This window comes from Saccoglossus kowalevskii, chromosome 12 (genome assembly GCF_978046115.1).
Source record: "Saccoglossus kowalevskii chromosome 12, keSacKowa6.1, whole genome shotgun sequence".
Classification (NCBI taxonomy): Eukaryota; Metazoa; Hemichordata; class Enteropneusta; family Harrimaniidae; genus Saccoglossus; species Saccoglossus kowalevskii.
The window spans coordinates 17,628,190-17,649,907 of NC_140652.1; the positions used below are offsets into that span (position 1 = coordinate 17,628,190).

General features: G+C 35.0%; 1 protein-coding gene and 1 long non-coding RNA gene across 2 annotated transcripts; one reads left to right on the forward strand and one right to left on the reverse strand.

Moving 5' to 3' along the window:
- The first annotated feature begins 7,507 nt into the window (after positions 1–7,507).
- LOC102807017 (uncharacterized) lies at positions 7,508–20,644 on the forward strand. The gene is made up of 7 exons (XM_085506463.1): positions 7,508–7,886; positions 12,497–13,229; positions 14,152–14,250; positions 14,949–15,041; positions 15,820–15,912; positions 16,595–16,637; positions 18,179–20,644. Exons 2-7 carry the CDS (start codon positions 12,770–12,772, stop codon positions 19,371–19,373), a joined length of 1,983 nt encoding a protein of 660 aa, XP_085362589.1. The 5' UTR covers positions 7,508–7,886; positions 12,497–12,769; the 3' UTR covers positions 19,374–20,644.
- LOC146735584 (uncharacterized) lies at positions 8,461–9,473 on the reverse strand. The gene is made up of 2 exons (XR_014931122.1): positions 9,132–9,473; positions 8,461–8,638 (listed from the first exon to the last, which is right to left on the reverse strand). It is a non-coding gene; the product is annotated as an uncharacterized LOC146735584 (long non-coding RNA).
- Positions 20,645–21,718: the final 1,074 nt, after the last annotated feature.

A 21,718-nucleotide genomic window follows, 5' to 3' on the forward strand; every position in this document is an offset into this window, starting at 1 on the left:
ATGAGGCACCTTAACATGAATCGTTATGACATTCATACGCACAACATTTCGCCATGTTTCAACGTTTAAGTAGTCAGTTAACAAGGTCTTTCATAGTAGCATTTCTATGGGATTGACGTACTAGCATGAATGGGTTCTATTATCAGTGTTCACTGATGACGTCATTTGACTGGCCCTCTAGAGGCGAAATGACGCCAGGAAAAGCGGACGTTTGTCGTCTGCTTCACAGCCCGTTTTATACCCAATATTTAGGGCATTTCGCAGCACATACAAATTATTTTTATCGACAGAATTCATTCATAGATCTCAAATTTCATGTACAGAGTGTCAAAAGCCACACCTCTGCTTCCTTTTAAGTGCCCCTTTCGCTCCTAAAGATGGCTTTGGGTACAGCATACTAAAAAGATTAGGAGTTATTTGTGTATATTATCAAACATGTGATATCGTGTAGTAATGTAACGATATTGATGATGTAATACCAGGTATACTGATACAGTAATAACGTAGTAATGTCACGTTATAATGTACAGTATTACATTGATACACGTATATCGATAATACCGGCACAGTTATAGTTATACTACAAATGTGATACTGCAATAAAATACATGTCCATTAAATATTAATATACTATTAATAATACTGATACTCATTGTATATAGTAGTACTATAATATCAATTATATAATTACTGCTAAGGTAATGGCGTAATAAATATGTAATAAAAATATTACTCTTGTAGTGTCATATTATAATATTACTTCATTTTTGTTTCAACAATCGTACTGACAGTTATACTGGTTACGTAATACTAACCGTACTGATACTGTAAAATTGAAGTTTTATAAATCGCGTAATACAGAGAAACTCCACAGTATCTGCTCATACTTATTAATAATAATAAAAACACTACAATAGTGTCACTATAATACTGATTGCACTAGTACAGTAACACTGAAATAAAATGTCATTATCTCTGCAATTATGAAACTAATGCCAATCGTAATGATATGATGATGTTTTGATGCAATTATAGTAATTACAACTCTGCATTGATACAATGCAAGTACTAAAACAAAGTTAAATCACCGAGTGCCAGGTCTGTTATAACAACTATAGCCATTGTTGGCTGAACTTTGATCAGCCCATTGTATATAGTGTAATGCTACAAAACAAACGCAATGAAACTTGAATCTTATCTTCTCGTTCATGAGTCAAATGTTTTTTGAATGTACATAAACAATTCTGTGATCGAGTACACATCACCTCCCCGACAGCTATATTACGTTTTTGTTTTCTATATGGTATGCAAAGAAAAAATACCTTCTGAAAACGTCAGACTGGAGCGGACACGATGTCGACTGTCCCTATGCTTGTGGTCACGCGATCATTTCCTGGAAATTGTAGGTTACTACATGAAAATAATACTTCACGGTCGTCGATCCGCTCCGATAGGATTTCCCTTAACTTGTATGTGTGCGTTTTTTTGTGTCTTCACGTAATAACGTTCAAACATGACATGCAGGCAGGTCACACCTTCACTCACGTTAGGTGGTGAAATCTGAAAATAGAAATCCTGGCCCACCGTTGACACAGGAACAATCCAAAAACAGTATTTTGATTAGTTTCGCGCCAAATGTATCTCCTGTAAATCTAGGACTAAAAATCTCGGACATATATCATTCTACGCAGATTAAGTGGGGCACAACATTATTATTTGTTTTTTGATATCATTGTTCATTACTGAGAAATTTGACTTCAATATCCAGGTGACTTTTATAATCTACAACTGAACGCAAAGCTTTTTAATCTTCTGTGTCTTTTTTTGGCTGGGCCGATTTAGTTCATACTTGGCAGGCAGCTCATACCGTAACTCCAGTTGGATGGTAAATTCCTGACCCACCGTTGTCATCATAAAAGCTAAAAACTGATTTTTGAATAGCTTTAGGATAAAAAATCTCGGACATGGCTGATTTTACTCAGCTTGAGTGTAGACACAATGTTACTATTCCTTTTTTGATATCTTTTTTTTATTAGAGAGCAATTTGACATCAAAGTTGGGATAGTTTTTCACCGGGAACGGCTTTTTAACTCTTCTGTCATGAATTAGTTTTCGCGTATCTGTTGCCCGACTTGGTTAGCTGGTTGCTAGTGAATGGCTGTGTTATATCTGTCATCATTTAGGCTCATGCCAGGTCCTGGACGGAACTTGACTCAGTGATTTGGAACTAATTACGATATAACCGTCGCCATCCGAACTACTATTTCTGACAGTTGGTATTTGTAGTTTATTAATATAACGGACGATTTAATCAGTAGATATGACGTGTTCAGTATTTAGTGTGATTGGCTGTGTGCGAATTGAATGTGTGAAGGTTACGCCTTAGAGTCTTTAAACTTCTTTGTAATTGGTTAAGTTTTGATACCTAAAAAAAGGTCTAAGTATTTGGTCAGACGGAGAGAACTCCACATCCGCGAGGCGAGAGAGTCTTGGTAAGACCTGAGCAGAGTTCCGGACGAGTCAGTCCTGGGCAGAGTCTCCGACGGGGCAGTTTGCCTTGAGGTGTTCTCGATGTGGCTAAAGACTAGCTATTGATACGTATTTCGTTGTGTGTGTCTACTTGAATGTACGGTTTATTCTATGCTGCATTCTATCAACAAATCTAGAAAATAAAATCGCAGACTGTCGGAAATAAAAAAAGAAATGTCATATTATCGAAATCTAGGTGAAAGGATCAACTATATAATATAATATAGTAATTCTAACAGGGTAAAATACACTCCAGTAATAAAGTTTAGTGACTTCTGGTGACTGATTGTTCTTCGTGAACTTTGAACTCGGGCGCCGGGTTTAGTTATAAACAGCTTTTGTTCTGCCATATCAACTGCCGAAAATATGTTGTTTTGTTTTATGAGCGGAGCGGATCGCCTACCTGCCTCCCGACTTGTTTATGTGACTATGAGGTTATTACGAGCATCCCGAAAAGTATGCACAAGTATGTATAGCGGGAGAATCGACCGACGCTCCGCGTAGTGCCTGAGCGCCGACGTTTCGGTATCCTCATTATAACCTTATTATTATACATCTTTTCCTCCCAAGGATACATCATTATAACATATACACCATTATAATTGAGCGAAATTCTTTATATGGGGTCGGGTCATACCCTGGTGGCTGCCATGTGTGTTTTATTATTAGAGAACGCTTACGCGCACAATCGTTTTATAGTGGTTGGAAGACATGTTTATCCGTTACTGTTGACATTTGATATATATCGGTTAATGATGCTCTTGACCAAAATGCATGTTATCAAATGAGAAATCGTACTCGTTCAACTAAGATAATGTAACACTGGTATGTGGATGTTTATGATGCCCATTATATTGTTTGTAAAATATGCTAGTACGAAAAGACGCTTTAACGTCTTCAATAGGTGGCCAAAATACATTCAAAAATACTAAATGGTACTTTTAAATCGGCTATGTACACGATACGACCTGAGGTGTGCCTTCTCACAAAATATCTGTGTCCAGCAAACGGTTTAAAGTAACTACAGGTTTTCTATTTAATGTGACCATAGCATGTTAAAAAATCAAATATAGTGAATTCTAGTGATATTTCTCAAAATTGCTTGAATATCTTATGAGGAGGGAATTTCTATTCAGTTTGCGGTTCGAGCAATCCACATGTGTGTGTACGCCCTCTGTGAAATGAAATACCTATGCATAATAAAAAATCACCCATAAAACGTGCTCTATTCAAAACAGAATGAATTGAATTTTTTAAAAACACACTCAATTGTCAAATTTGTACATCTGATTTCATTGAATTGGTGGATTTGTTTTATATAAACATTTATAGACCTTATAAACTGCAACTAGCGATAGTTAACCTTTCCTTTGATGCTGGCTCACTTTCCCTATTTAACGCTTTGTATCATACTTTCACTACATAATTTTACTACAAAATTCGTACATCAATCACACCAAGCAGTGGCTGCATCGATATGTATCGAGATGAAATGGACGAATAGAAACATATAGCACAAACCCTCAAATTCTGTTTGAACCATTTTGTATTTGAGGGAAGGTGGTAATTGATAACCTGATAATAATATTGTTTTCACAATTTTAGAACAGGGTATAAACATTTCTAAATGTCATTCTTGGAATAATATGTGACTTTTGCAATTAAACACATTTTTGTAAGTGTGTGTAATAATTCACAATAATGTAGAATTTTAAATAAAATACAAGTTATTTACATGGCTCTGCAACATTATATTAGTGAGGAAAAGCTTAACATTTATGCCAAAAAAATACAACAAAATTATTACCCCTTCTATAATCGAATGGTTCAACCCTTGCTCTCATATATGCAAATTAATGCACTCCCCATGACCAAAGTTATGTTTGCGAACTATCTAAACTAGTCATAGGCAGCTGGAGATTTTGTCGACAAATTAACAAAACTAATAGTGGTCCATGAAATACATATGCACTATCAATATCAGTGTTGTAGCCATTTCGTTTGTTTTTTTAAAGCTAGTTTGCATAATTTTAGGCTGATAATCATTTCATGAATGACTTTCTACCTACACTCATCTAGGCAACTATATGGTGGCTTAGTCTTTTCCACGAACGAAACGAAACGTGAAAAAAAAGCGAAATGAAATTAAGCCAAAATTTTGAACGACTGAGCCCTACACAGCAAGCTGAACTATCAAGTTGAACTGTCCAGAAGAAGAAGGCAATCAACCTGGTCATAAATCCATCCAGACATACTCTGAACATGACAGAAACAATAAAATAAACTAATCATTCAATTACAATACATGTGTTAATGTTAGCGGACCTTGGTACTTTACCATGTGTACGCTCGTCACATGTTAGCGCTTTGATATTAAACTTGAGTTAGATTGTTATTTAGTACAACCATTACGACTATTTTATGTTCTTTGCAGCATGACAGCAACTCTTCTTCAGAAAATAAAAGAAAACAAGCAATTACTCAGGTAGTTATTAGCGCTGATATACTTATATATAGAATGCATACGTTTAAAAGAATCGCCTTATAGACTAATAATGTGCATTTCTAATCAAACATGGTCACTCAATTAATGTGTTTACAGTCGCGACGGACACAATAAATGAAGTATATATGATCTTCGTACCCTCAACAGTTACCAATTGAGTCAAGTTCTTTTAAAACACAAAAATATGCAGCACAAGGTGGCGCACAAACTGCTCCAACATGATTGAGACACACTAAAGTCATACGAAATTGCAGTTACAGACCCTTTTTATGTCACTGTTTGCTGGATGTTATTCCATTATTTGCGTATTTAGTATGTACAGTTACTCACGTTGATTAATGCAAAGCCGATGTATTACACTTTCATCATATTTATTTTACAACCATGATACTCAGAAATTAGATTATGAATTTAGACAGACTTCAAAACACTTTTTAGGAGTAGTACTGTCACTCGAAATCGATAAATTTGCTTTTTATCAGACTGTTTAGAACATATCATAACCCGAGGAAACCATCTCCTAGAACAAGCAAAACAATTTCACTCTACACTGTTAATTATAGAGTGGGAACTTGCAGTGCTTATACAAGGATTTTCGAAATTGCCTCACCTCTTATTCTGCACATCCAATCCTTTTCCTGTCATCACATTATAAAATAATTGGCAGTGTGTCGTCGCTCGAAATGGTGTGGTATTGTGACGTGTTTTTGTCTTGAAATACACACTGTTATTGGTGACTATATACTGTATAGAGGTGAATATATTCAACTAAATCTCTTCCGGCTGATAACAAAGCACAATAATTATTTTCCTCCGAAACCTATAGACATATTGTTGCAGTTTATGCAACTCATCCACTGATTATTGTAACTACCAAGAACAAATATTGAATGGATTACTAATATATTGTTAAAATATTGAGTGTGCACCTTAACCACTTATGTAGTCAATACATGAATATTTCATACCACATAGGTGGTTAAGGTGCACACTCAATATTTTTACTGTAATTAGTGTCTTAGTTAGTGTCTGCTAGCAAATAGATATGGAAATCATAATTGTGGTAGAACTGCCCTATTTTAAAATTGTCTGCTAATAATTTAATGTTACCTATCACAAATTGTAGTCAATACATGTATGTTTCATGCCACATAAGTGGTTAAGGTGCACACTCAATATTTTAACTGTAGTTAGTGACCTTATCAGAGTCTGCTAGCAAATAGGGCAGTTCCACCACAATTATGATTTCCATATTTTGAAATTGTCTGCTAATTATTAAACATCACCTATCACAAATTGTAGTCAATACATTTATGTTTCATGCCACATCAGTGGTTAAGATGCACACTCAATAATTTAACTGTAATTAGTGACCTAATTAGTGTCTGCTAGCAAATAGGGCAGTACCACCACAATTATGATTTCCATATTTTAAAATTGTCTGCTAATTATCAAATGTTACCTTTCACAAATTGTAATCAAAACATGTATGTTTCATACCATATAAGTGGATAAGGTGCACACTTAATATTTCCAATAAAATATTGGGAATAGTGTTTATATACATGCACATTGATGTCAAACTATGATTACTTGATGCAAAAAGATGTGATAAACTTCGATTCAAAGCATTGGTATGCCTGATAGAGTGTGGCTGCTAGTGTGTCTGCTAGCTTCCACTGTCTGCTAGCTTCAGCCGAGTTCGCTAGCATGAGTGCGGACAGTGGCGATCGGTGGGAGAAATGAGGGGGTTTGTTTTGGGTGGGGATCTGCCTATTCATCTTGCCCTAGGATTTGGGGCATTTCGCAAATTTTACAACAATAATTTCCAAATCCCCCACTAAACCCCGAGGTGGGGGAGGGTGGAGGTTGACATTAACTGGAACATTATTGATATACGAGTAAATACTGTATATATGCAAATGAGCCTCTTCAGAGCCGATGGCCATAGTGGACCATAGTATTTTGCTTTTACTATTTGCTGCAGACATGTACTTGCCGTGACACATGACTGCATGACTGATTAGTTTTGGAATTTTCATCACTTTAAGATAACTTGATTTGAAGATGGTCACACATTTCTGTTATATATGGTCTTCTCTTTTTATTTAAATCAAAATAATTTCCTTCGCACTTAACTGGTATCACAGTTCATTTATACCTTATGAATATTCATAATAATGTGGCGGATACTAAAAAGGAAACTGAAAATGACATTTAAAAAATGCTACGACGAGGACTGCTTTCATAGTAAATAACATTGTTTTCATATTCACCTGGTCAGGACCGTCATAGTCACTGCTTGAACTGTTTAAACAAGGCAAACACACTCCCATTGCTTTTCACGCAAATCTGCAAAACAGGGCGATGTCAACAAATTAATACGCAACCTCTGGCTAACCCGGAAGTAGATTTGCGTTTGAGTGCAAACAATATCGCGCCCTCACCAGTCATATCACTGTGGTCATAGGCGGCGCTTTTGGGAATTTCCCAAAATTTTAATTTTAATATCCACATCGTAGTTTCACGTGTTCCGATTTTCGTGGCGTTTGTTTTCTTTGTCTGGCTCGGTGAAACGATAGACTGATACTGGAAACTTTACTGAATGCAAAGGAAGATCTTAGGTGGAGAGGATTAATCACCACAAGCGGCGACCGTAACTGACGAGGTCAGTTTTTCAGGACTGCAACTTGGTGGGGTGTGAACGTTCATTGGGTACTACGGATTTTCACGCAGACCTCGTCTGGGGCTTCGCCATCGTGACAGACTATACCCACACGGGTAGCAAGGTTTTTGGAAAAAGGCTTAAAGGGTTCGGAGCATTAAAGATTGGACATTTGGAGCGTAACAGGTTGGTATTTCTCGCAGATCGGTACTAGATGGTACCTGATACACTGTGTCAATATCGTTATCAACTTTGTCAATATCGTTATCAATTTCCAGGAAAAACTAAATGGGCTTTTGTCTAGACTTCAAAATACCACGCCGAAAAACTTTAAAATATATTCAAAAAAAATATATTTTTCGGATTTCAAACTACATATTTCAACTTTTCACGATCTATTGAAACTAAGTATGGGATTTTCCATCGGGATTTTTCTCAATCTGATTAAAATCTGATGTAGTGTACGGGCTTTAATTATTTTGGCTATAAACTTATTTTAATTTTATTTTTTATTACTTTTGTTATTAATGCCTTTTTATTTTATTATTTTACTTTGATTTTGATTTTTTTTAATTCCGCCCTACATACATCTGATCCGACGCCTACGTAAGTCCCGTTCAAATCTCGCGTAAGTAACAGCCAATCACAGGCCCCCTTTTATAGAGTCTGTCGGTTGCTTACTTTTCAGTGTAGCGATACTCTACGGGCAATCTTTCTGTACATTATATTTTGCCCACTTGAATAAACCATTAATAGAAAATTGCTAGTATATTTTTATTTACAAAAGAAATTCCACAGCATTTTCCAATTTTTGTCATTACATTGAATATTTTGTTCACTTCCAACAAATGTGTACACTTCCTGATACATCTTCGCCAGCCAAGGTTCGTTTATTCAGTCATCGCTTCAATTTTACATCAAACACTGAGCATAATTATCTAGAATGGAAGCAAAAAAAAAAGTAAATCGTAATGATTAGAACACTGTAAACAGCTATAGTAAACAATGCAAATTTTAAATTGTATAACGGTCACCGGCCCACGGCATCGACGCAGAAAATTGGAGCAATAAAATATTTCCTGATCAATTGCGATGTGTTCCAAATAAAAAATATTTTATTCCAGTCCAAATCAGCTCAATTACTTTGATAAAGAGTTATTGTATAATGTACAAAATGTTGATACATTTTGATGAATATTTACAGCTACGGCTTCAATACCGTAGACGGTTTTGACCCGATCGTCAACAAAACATCACCCGTCTCCAGGGCAAGCGACTGGAAAAAGACACCGGTGTTCGGTCGAACCGGTGGAAACAAAATCGTCACTCCCAGAATAACTACGCAAAGTAACGATCTAAACTCGAACCATTCGAGCCACAATATAAACATAAAAAAATGACTTTCGTTGCATTTGACAATGATAAACTTACCGAAAAGCCATGTTCTTCTCGGTCCTAACGTCGGTATAATCCGCCATTTTATGTTTGAGTGTGTTTGCCACCTGACTCTGCCCAGTGACGTCATCATGTGCGCTATAGAAGAAGGTCTGTGATTCGTTGACTAAAATCGTCGACAGTGGGTCTCGTTGAAATCTCGTTACATAGGCATCGGCTCAGATGTATGTAGGGCGGAATTTTAAAAAAATCACAAAATCAAAATCAAAGTAAAATAATAAAATAAAAAGGCATTAATAACAAAAGTAATAAAACATAAAATTAAAATAAGTTTATAGCCAAAATAATTAAAGCCCGTACACTACATCAGATTTTAATCAGATTGGATTTTTCTTTGCGTTAAAAATAGAATAAATGGTTAATCCCCTTACCAAAAGTTTGAGCTCCCTCTCATGGTGAAAAAAATATTTTGTAGACTTTGTTTTTATACTTATTAGGTACCACTAACCTGTTAAAATATTTTAAAAAAAGCTTTTATAATTAGTGCACATGTTAATATTATTGTCACTTAAAGTAGAGATGCAGGTTCGTGGGCACTTGGGAGTGAATTTTTTTTCTTTTGCCTTTTATTATCATAACAGTCTTGGTTATAGACTGTTAAAATTTTGTAGAATTGTGAATAGTGGAACATACTCAAAAGACGATTTTAAAATATAGAAAACTGGTACAAACATTCTCTCTTTTGAATGCTTAGCAAGATTTAGCAAGGCTGTACATAAATGATAAAAAAGAAACATGGTGAAAAAAAGAAATGCCGGGATCTCCATGTTATGCACTATATTTAACTTTTAACAAAACTATAATACAATTAAATATGGAACTGTTACAGCCCTTTTAATTATGAGCATTAGCAAACTTCTTACTGAGTGAATTGTTATGCAAATTAGCAATTATCTCGCTTCTTTTAGTGCAGATACCAAAACATAAAAAAAATAGCTCCTGGACACTTTGACCTTTTGTTTTTAAATTTTCACAAATGATTGACAATGTGTTTATCTGCAAAACGCAGTCGGGGCATTGTTTTTGGTTGAACAGTGTTACAACAACCGTACAGACAACTACCCTGTGTGTTAATTTATGCATAAACTTGAAGTAGTGACATTTGAGCTGCTGCCCTGCAAAATTGACAAATGGTAGACAGTTTTCAAGACCAATTTTAACAGAAAACAGAAGCATGGCTTAGAAGATAATTTTTTTTTAAATCACTTTTCACCAAAAAAGCACATTTTGTGCATATTTAGTGTTTATAAAAAAAAATACTAACAAAATTTTAAAATTCACACAATAAGCTTTCCGAAAATATATAGCATTGTGGACAAGGGTGGTCATCTTGGTTTCCTAATTAACTAATTAAAATACCTGTCAGGTAAACTGCATCTCTACCTTAAACTGACTTTGGTTCAGCTTCTAGACATGAAACACAAATCTACTCTAATATTAAGACATAGGTCACATGCATTTAAGTTAACAGGATGCAAGTGAACGCAAAATTAACAGGAACTTTTCTGACACACTATAAAACAAGATGCTGAATTAAATACTGAATTGCTCAGAGAAATAATTTATATGAGCAAATAAGTATGATTTTAGATTCTTAGCCAGGCGAGAGAATAAAACAAATGGATTTTTAACATTAAATTTAAAACATTGTACACTGTGCTTATTTATATTTTTTTTGTCTCAACACATTAATGATCTAAGGGTCTTGGCCTAGATATGGTGATAACACGATACTACAACAAATAATATGTATTAGTATACATCTGTCACCGTAATGCCATAAGTTACAGCGTGTCGTAATTTTGCGGTATTTTACGGGGTATTTTCATACTACCATATTAGGAAATGCGTCCACTAATAATAAAAACAAACATGGCTGCCACCAGGGTTTGACCGGACTCCATACAAAGAAGTTCGCTGATTCTGTTCTAAACTTTTTAGATTTCGTCATTCCCATGATGCATCCTTGGTAGGAAAAGATGTATAATTATAAGGTTATTACGAAGATATCTCAAAGTATGCACTCAGATAGTATGCTCTCGCATCGACCTTCGCTGGCTGTACTGTCTTCGTGCATACTTTGAGGTATCTTCGTAATAACCTTATATTATATGCGTTTATACATTGCAATGGGCCCTGCATAGAACAGGACAATGTTGCGCCAATCGCAGCTTTTTAATGTGTCATATTTTATATCAGTGACTGAATAAAGTCAACTTAAAACAATAATAAATTAATAAACCTACAAAACATTTCCATAAAAATGTAGCCATTAATTTGGGGAAAATATTTGTACCATTCATAGAAAATGTGTAATTCTTAATGCCACTATTTGTTTGAAAATCCATTAGATTATGGTTTGGTGCATACAACTAAGTATGGAATCTATAAATTACTTTCTAAGCGTGGATTTTTTTGTTACATAGAATAATAATCTCTGCTCATGTATTAGTGTTTCTTCACCTTTCATCGCAGATTGCGATATGTGATGCAAAAACAACATGCTCAAGATTCAATTTCTTTATCAACAAAAAAATCGACGGGTTCCTGCAGTGTCGATAGAGGGCCATGCAGAATAAACCAGTCGGGGTGATTTTGCAGTTACAGGGGATTTCGCGCTAGCACCTCCATTTCGCGATTTTTTTTATTTTATTTAAACTACAAAAACAAATTAATCGCCCGACTACGCCAGCCTAGTCAAACATTTACCTGAAGAAACTTGATTCACTTACAATTAGCAGTTAATTATGATATACTTAGACAAGAATATCATGTGACACAAATGGCCTATGACATACTGTAAAACGTGTCTTTTTTGCGAGCATGTCTTTTTTGCGAGAGAGAACTGATTCGCTAATTCAAGACGTCGCTAATGACTTTAATATAAATTCAAAATGGCAAAGGCTTGGGGATTTGTATACAGTAATCTGGAACATAAAAATCTGGGGCGCTTCCTAATTACACTTGACAGATTTCCTTTGTTTTTTATGGAGTAATAAAAGCGCATTTGTTTTGACACGTGACAGACAAGTATTGTGAAAACAAGAAACCAACAATGACAAGAGAGATTCGCTAAATCAACATTTCGCTATTACTTCATTTTACCACAATTCGCTAAAATTGCATGTCGCTTTTTCAACATGTTTTACAGTATTTGAATGGAAATAAGAGGGCACTGTTTTATTATAAATGTTTATAAATGCATTTATAAGAAAAATGAATTACCACCTATTTGTGCTCACTCACTGTTGAGCATGAATCAATAGATATATCCTTACTATCTGACAAAGTATATATACGAGAATATATTTAAACTTGACTGTTAATATTTGTCTTCACAGATCACGTATTTGCAGCTGATGTGGCATCGTACAGCGCGAGAAGACAAACAATATTTACCGCAAACAGTCACTCTTTATCGTCAGGGCAATGATATCATAGTTAGCTGTCAGGTGTTTTAAACAATTTTTATTTTTCTCAGTCAATTCTTTTATGCTTACCTAAAAAGTTGATACTCAATATCATTTAGTGAGCTTGTTCATGGTAACAAAATACCAAAATACTTTTCTAATAGTTTGACATAGAATAGTAATAGATGTTTGAGTGTTCCAATTATGGTAGACGGAATTTTGGATGAACTACGCCAACTTTACCGTAAGTTAGACGATAATTTAGAGAGAAAAGACTTTGAAAAAATTAAATATTTGTTAATAGATAATCAACTTAATAAAAGTGACATACAACTCATTAACAGTCCAACAGAACTATTTTTGAAGCTGGAAGATAAAGGTCACATCAGTAGAAATAAATTGAGTTTATTGAAAAAACTGCTTCGGGATATAGAAAGGTCTCCCCTGATTAAAAAATATGTGGAGCCCACAGAAATGGCTCTGGCAAAGAAGACAACAATTACTGAAGTAAAACCATCTATTGAGGAAAAAAAACCTGTTGAAAGATTATCAAATATGGAAGGTGGTGGGACAACCGTTCGGCACAGACAACAGGACAGAGGGGACTACAAGGAACAACCTCAACACAGCAATGGGAATCCAAAGCCGAAGAAACCCCAGACAGGTATACATACAAATTCTATACAAATTCCGATATGGTTTACAAATAATCTGCACTGTATTTGCTCTATTAGAAACAGATCTACAATAAAAGTTGACTTATACAATGGTTTTTGTATACAAGATAGTAAAAATTATTTTAATTAAAGATGCATATCTTCATTTACATGTCCTATGATATTTACTTCCTTTGCATGCTTGTACATACAACACCAAAACATGTAACATTTTTATAATATAGATTAATTTAAATACAAGTTCTAAATTGTTAAGTAGCCACTATGGTACCAAAATAATCAAAACTTGTGTTTAAGGAAATATATGGCTATATAGACTTATCCGAGTGAAACTTATTTACCTCCCTCCGTGCTGAATCTCAGCTGGCATTGCATTTCATGAATACAAGAATCAGAACTCATGCACTATTTATTCTCCTTCTTTCTATCACCCAGATAATCTACTTTTTGTACAATTATTAAATCTTGACTTTTTTATTATTTTCAGGTGGTTAAATTTAAAATAAACCATCCTTTTTTTGCCTTGATTTTAGATTTAACCAGAAATCTTCATCACTTATGTATGGCTTAAACAATTCCAATGTTGCACTTGCTTTTCCCCCAGTCTCTAAAAATAAAACTTGGCTATTTATAAAAATGTTGGGTAAAAAGTTAAATATATTTTAGGTGACACGTAAATTGGTTATAGCAGGATTGGCATCGTTCATTCTAATGGAATGGTCAGAGTAAGAAACAAATTAGAACATGTACTAGTATTTACTCGTTGACTTTCAACCGAGTATTGAAAGCAATGTTACTCAATTATGACAAGGCACAGCTAGTTTACAGACTGCTTTGGAGTTAAGTTACACCTGGAGTGTACTGTGTTTGTTTTAGTATTTTTAAATCTGGGATATTTTTGATTTGCAGACATTTGTTTTCAACGCTGTTGCATTATTTTTGTTGCATCTGCATTTGTCATACTTGGACTTGGCTATTATCTACATGTGAATGGGACTTTTATTTCAGGTAAGAAGAGTGCTTGGGAGAGCTATGCTGTTAAATTCTCCCCACAATGAACTGACACTTTGTGGCCTTAATTTACAAGTATAATAAGTGACCAGGGAGTAGCATACTGATAAATCCTAGGACTCAAGGTCACTTATAATAAATGTATATAGTTATGATATATGGCTGCTGGTTGTAACTATGCATCTGACCAGACAACTATGCAAATGCTCATGTATAATATAATCAGAAACCAATCAGAACTTGTGTTACAAACCGCTTTTCAGAGAAACTTTTTGATTGAAAATCTTTTTGATTATAGCATCCCCTTATTGTTTGACATTCCATCACAAGAAAACTTTGCTGCATAAGTAGTTGATCAGAGATTGTAATGTTTACAATAGTTGTATTTTAAAAATAGCAGGAAACGAGTGCTTAACTCAACCTATGTTGGGTCACGATGTTTAAAATCAATCAATATGAGTTGTAATAACATATCTAATATTTTTTTATATAAGAGACAAGAAAATAAAACATCAGTGTTCCTTATTTTGTACATTTAAAAATATGAAATATTTTTTTTACGTGAAGTTGTCTATAAGATTCAACAGCCTATTTTTTCAAACCTATTTTTTTCCTATCACTAATTTTATTTACAAATCAATATTGATTAATTTTTAACCAATATATATATATCTCATTTGCTATACACCATACAGTCGCTGGGGACACTGAGAAAGTAATTCTGCACTCGAGAGATAACCAGGAACTTGATCAAGTGGTTTCCGACAAAGAAGCAAAGCAGGAAAAATGTACGTACACCAACTGAAATATATGTACATGCTTCATTTCAAAAAACCAAAATAATAGCCAGAAAGAGCATTTTGCCAACGCTGACATGAAGTAGACTTGATGGATACAAGGAATGGATGGTAATAGAGTGATGATAAGGGTCAAGGGGAGAGTGGGGTGAAACAATCATCACTCAATGGCCTCATATTCATACAACAGTGAAAGTAGATGCTGATACTAACATGAGTTAGTAAAGCACGCTCTCGTCGGAGAAAAATATCTTGAATGTGAAGCAAAAATAATAAGTGTGGTTCGATTACATTCACTAAAATTTGTATTTTTTTGAGAAAATGTTGTCTTTCTTTAGACATATTTGTTTGTGATTACAAAAATCATTAATATGTTTAATCATATTTTACAAGAAGCTCTCCTTATCCTGGGAAAAAAAATAATCAAAAAGGCAATGCGTTTAGCTAGGGGAGGTTTATTTGAACCCGGCATATTGTTTTTATTTTGCCTAAGCTTGTTAAACACAATTAATAAATTTAACATCAAAATTGTTTTCAAAATTTGTCAAACATGGACTTGCACAGAGAGAGGCTCATCAACAAAATTATATCGAAAATTTTGTCAGCAATAGTTGTGATCATAAATACTTAAAATAAATAAAATTAACAAAAACATTTTTTTTTTAAGTTGCTTATCCATTTTCCAACTATTCGGCTAAAACAAACCAACTTTTATAATGTGTATTTTTTAAGAATTATTCTAATGTATGTCACATTTTTCATTCACTAGTTGCCACGGACACCAAGCAAACACCTCAGCCATCAAGAAATAAACAAGAAAGTGATAAAGTCGACTTAAACAAAGAAAATGTGCAGAAAAATGGTAAGTAAAAAATTAAATCTAGACAAGACAAATATAGTATGTAATATAGTATGTGTTTTTTGTGTGCTGAAATTACAATGTAAACAATGCAATGTCATGTGAACAGTTTTGTCTTTAAATACTATAGATATGGTTTGCACTGGATTAGATAGTAAGGATCAAAGGTACATGGTTACTATGTGCATAATAAAATGACCTTCCCAGTCATTTAAACTACACACTAGGTTTACCTAGGTTAATAAGGTATAACTCTGGTTCATAGGTTATACCTTTCAGTTTAATAAACATCATCAACACTCATTTTCTAAGCAATAATTAATAAGATGCTAAATAGGCATGATACAATTTAAAGCAACACTGAAAAAAACAATTTACAAGATTGTGTCTGTGTGAATATTTGCATGCACTGCAGGGCTTCTAGTTACATGATATATTAATGTGTCATGTAATGTAAACAAAGGGAATTATTATGCAAATTTGAAACATTGGAATGAGTGCAGATTCGAATAAATGAAAATACAGTTTTTTACAGGAAGATAAATTCTGTTGTTATTCATGCCTAATCTATAATATTGTTTTATTTGTTTTAAAATGGATGTACTTGACTAGTAAATAAGTTGTAAATACTTGATTAAAAAATATTTGTTTGTAATCACTTAACAATTTATTGTTTATTTTACAGATTCAAGTAAACCATGTGAAAAGTTGAAGTCACATGATGAGAGGTGAGAATTGTCAGCTTGTTGATTCTGTAGGTGACTAAATATTCTGTACAATTCGCTTAGATGGGGAAGGATGGTGCATCTCGAACCAACATTAGTTCTATCAATTCTAGTGACTATGTTCATTCTGACTATAAATTCCATAGAAACAAGGATGCCATGCTTGCTGTTGACATTGTTACAGGGGCCACAGAGCAACTTAGTAAGAGTCACTGGGCATCTGGAGGTGGGGGAGTTATTATACAACTTGGGGCACTTCAATCAACTCAGTGGGACAACTAAGCAACTTTGTAGGGCCCCCATGCAACTAGGTTGGGGTGACTGGGCAACTTGGTGGAGATCACTGAAAAACTCTGGGAGGTTGATGAACATGTTGAGGAGACTACAGTGGTCACTGAGCAGTCTGGCTGGACCACTTAGCAGCTTGGTGAGGTCACTTAGGAGCTTGGAGGCTCACTGATCACTTAGAAAATTGGAGAGGTCACTGAGCTTGCTGGCGTGCAGGTCATTAGCAGCCCAATAAGGTCACTGAACTTGGTGAACAACTAAACATGGTGGTATGGTCACTGAGCACTGAGTAACTTTGCAACTTTTTGGGAATCTCTGAGCAACTTGGCGCAGCTAGTGATGAACATTTGGAGGGCAAGTTGGTGGAGATCACTGAGAAACATGGGGTAGGTGGGTAATTTGCTGAACATGTTCAGGAAGTCACTGAGCAACTTGGTTAGGTCATTGGCAAATTCAATAGAAGCCACCGATCAACTTGGTGGGACCCTCAGGACTATCAAGTAACTTGGTAGGGTGGTGGTCACAGAAAAACTTGAGGTGGTTGCTTAACATGGTTTGGAGATCCCTGAGCATGTTGGTGTGATCACAGCATGTTGATATGGTCATTGAGCAGGTGACTTGGTGACTCACTAGCCATGTTCTTTGATCACTGAGCAAATAAGGGAGGTTACTGTGCATGTTCTTCTCTGTGCACCTTGATAAGGTCACTGTACAACTTAGTGCCTTACTGAGCATGGTGGTATGGTCACTGAGCATGTTGGTGAGGTCAATGAACAATCCGGCTGGGTCATTGAGCAACTTGGTGATGCAACTGAGGACAATTTAGAAGTTGTTGAGCAACTTGGTAAGGTCTCTGTGAAATTTTGTGAGGCCACTGAGCAGCTTGCTAAGGTCACTGAGCGTCTTGCTGAAATCACTATGTAGCTTGGTGAGGTCTCTGATAACCTTGGTGTGGTCACTTCATCTTTGTGCAGGTCAATGAGGAGCTTGGTGAGGTCATGGACTAACTTGGTGAGGTAACTGAGCAGGTTTGTTAGGCCACTAAACAACTTGGTGACTCACTGAACTTGTTGGTATGGTCACTGAGCTTGTTGGTATGGTCATTTGCGCAGTCTGATCAAGCACTGAGAAAACATGTTGGGAGTCACTGAGGAACTTAGGAACGCTGTTGAGCAACCTGGTGCATTCATAAAGATTGACATATCACAGCTTTGGCATTAAATTTATTTGATGTATTTTTTATATCTGCATCGTAGGAGCATCCTGATACTTAATGATGAGTGGAGTACTACAAAGGGAGGTGTGTCCAGTTTCCATCGTCATGTATCTATACTTGCTAAACAAACTGGTGTTGAGGTCTATGTGACTGCACTGACAGCAACAGATGAAGACTTGAATGATGCAAAGGCAAAAGGAATTAATTTAATTGTGGCTGAGAAAAAGGGTGAACACCCAAATATGAATTGGTTGAGTACTTACCGGTATGCTCATTTTCCAACATTGTGCGCAATTCAGAAAATTAACGTTATTATCGGTCACATTCCAATTACAGGAGAAGAGGCGATTAAGTTGAAAAGTGATTGCTATCATGATGCCAAAGTGTTCCTGTTTTTGCATGTTATTCCAGAAGACACTTTAATGCACAAGGAAGGGTGGAATCCACGACAACTGGAGGAAGAAGCAACTAAGATTCAGAAACAAGCAGAAAATTCTAGTGCAGTGTTTTCCGTTGGTCCGAAGATTTATAACCACTATGATGCTGATTTCAAATCTGCATCTGTTGATCACAGAAAATATTTGCCTCTACCAGAAGAGGAATATTTTCATGTGAATCTCATAACACCAGAAAAGCATCATAATAGAAAAGTGCTTACAGTTGGTAGAGTGAAGGGTGTTGGTAATCTAAAGGGTTATGACATCGTGGCTAAGGCATTAAGTGCTAGTGCAGACTTGTATCGTAAAGCCGGCCGAACTGCACTAACATGGGTCATCCGTGGACTAACTGATGAATGCTGGGAGAAAGTTGAACACTATAGACAATCCTCTTCTCTTAAAATTCTTCCACAGATCTATGGAACACAAGATCAAATACGAAGAGATCTTAAGCGAAGTCACCTTTTCACCATGCCATCACGCAGCGAGCCCTTTGGTTTAGTGGGGTTAGAGGCAATGGCCGCTGGCGTTCCTGTTCTCGTTACTGCAAACTCGGGCATGGCTGAGTTCATCAAGAAACACTTCCCCGACATTGCTAATCAGCTGGTTGTGGACGTTGGAGTGAATGATCAGGAAATAGAGAAAGACATTGCCGAGTGGGAGAAGAAAATAAATGAAGTACTGTGGGATGAACGCAATGTTGCATATAAAAGAGCTCAAGACTTAAAGCCTCGTTTGAAAAACTTGCCAGCTATTAAGATTTCTCAACAAGAATTTTGCAGATTGTTGTTAGATTAACTGACGTATCTGCAAAAATATTATAAATTTTGTCTAAACACTCTTTACTAAGGCTAAAAATTAATCAAAATTGCGGGGGGGGGGGCATTTGTAAGCAGACAGTTTCAAATAAAACTTATTGAATGTCGATTCCTGATGCCAAAATCCATGTAAAACTTGGGACCACAGGGGTCCCCAATCTACACCCGAATGGCCACGAAGAGCAGCCAGATGTTGTATATTCATATTCCATTTTTTTTACTCAATGAAATTTAATTGACATTCTTGTACCCTTTTACATATTTCAGTAGCCAAATACTGGAGCTATATCATGCCTTTCTTTTTTAGCCTCATAGAAGCTGCGAAATGTATAAATGGGATATACGTATCTTATCTAATGTGTAGCCCCACAGTATCAGACGTTTTTAAACTTGTGTAATGGTTTTCATTTGTAGAATGAATAATTAATAATTCATTTATTAAAAAAAAATTGATATTATAAGATCACTGGTTAGATATCCCTATGTAATCAATCCCACACATGACTGATACTACATGTTACATAGTTGATGACCATTAAATGTATTTGGAGTTCAAAATACTCCACTTGAAGAATATGAGGTTATTACGAGCATATAAAGTATGCACAACGGCAGTGTGGCAACATGGATCATTTCAAAGAGATTCTATATTGTTACTGTATTAATAACATTAACTATATGCGTCAAAATAGTCAGTAGATTAAATCTCCAATACGTAACTAATATGTATAATGTAATCTGTCAATAGATTTCTCAATATAGGTCATTACTTCATAATAATATTAACGAAATTTATTTTCCACATTAGAAAAATGACAAATTTGACATGTTTCTACAAGCTTGGGAGGTTTGCCTTGCTCGGATATTCATAATGAATCTTTATTGTTGCTTATGGGGCAAGGATTGTATTTATTGGGAAGGATTTATGTTTTAAGATGTTTTGATACTTCATGACTTAATATAATGTCACATTCCTAAATGTTGCATATATTTTTTTATGGCAACTTTTAACACTGGATCCTGTGGTATTTAATTATACAAGGTACACTCTTAATGAATACAGATATTATATACTGCTTTTATTTTTAAATTGTTATTATACTGAATTTACTATAATAGTGTTTTAATTTTTCTTATAGTAAGAACATGTAGAATATTTTATGGGTTTTGTGTGAGAATAAATGGTCGATATGGGTTCATCTGTGTTGCGTAATTTCCAAAAACAAAAAAGAATACTTGTTATGCAGTTAATGCCTTGACTCTCTACTCATTATATGCACCACCTGTGTTGTATAATGATTTGTCATATGTCACATTGGCTGTGTGTTATATAATTATTTGAATTTTTCACCCAACATTTTTGACTTTCCAATCAACTCGTTCCAACCAAATTTATTAATTTTCAACTAACTTTTAAACTTTCAACATTTTCATGTTTGTATTCCTGTGTGTTGCATAATGGAAGTCTTAGTTAGTACATCCGTGCGTGTGTGTACCACTGATACCTCAAGAACCAATTATCACTTTTTTAATGACACTTAGTACCTAGATGCTCTGAGGTCAAATTTACATAATAATTTGCATATATTTAACTTTTCCACTCTGATTAAATGAAGCTTGGTACATAGATGCTTATGGATAATCTATATACCTGTTTAGTTTAGGGTTAAATTTTGTGCTTACTAATTACCTAATTTACACAAATAAACCAATTTATAGGTGATCCACAGTATTGAGTACTACACATCAAATTGTAGTGAAACGAGCTTAAAGCTATTGAACATACCATCCAACTTTTCTATCCCTAGTAAGTGTATTAATCTAACGTTTTAGATCCAGAGCTATTCATATATAGGTCATCTGTCAACAATTTTATTTTCAAAAACTACAAGGCTGATCGATTGCTTTGACATATACCTTGCAATGAGTTCTATCCGATTTGATCCTTTTATGACGAAATCATTACTTTCTTTTTTTTAGCAAATTTTTGTCATTATTGGTCAAATTTATATTTTTGACTTCACTATGAAAAACTAAATTGTTTGGCTTTCAACCAACCTTTTTCATTAGCAATACTTTTTTTGGACTTCCCTCTAAATTAAATCACCATTCTAACACCCACTTTCGACCCAACGTTTATGACTTTCTTTTTTTTAATTTCCCACAACTTTTATAAATTTGCTGCTTCTACTACACGTGTAGACAGCAAAGTCAAGGAAAATGCTGCCAAGAAGGAAATTTGAACAGATACAGGTGTAAATCAAAGAAGTAGGAAAGAAACGCTGGAACAAACTGGGCGCCATGTTAGTCAATCGAAGTCAGATT

Coding starts and splice junctions, on each gene's coding strand:
- LOC102807017 (XM_085506463.1), top strand. CDS start 12,770: ATGGTAGACGGAATTTTGGATGAACTACGCCAACTTTACCGTAAGTTA. Junction 15,042..15,819: donor AGAAGCAAAGCAGGAAAAAT/GTACGTACACCA, acceptor TTCATTCACTAG/TTGCCACGGACACCAAGCAA. Junction 15,913..16,594: donor AGAAAATGTGCAGAAAAATG/GTAAGTAAAAAA, acceptor TTTATTTTACAG/ATTCAAGTAAACCATGTGAA.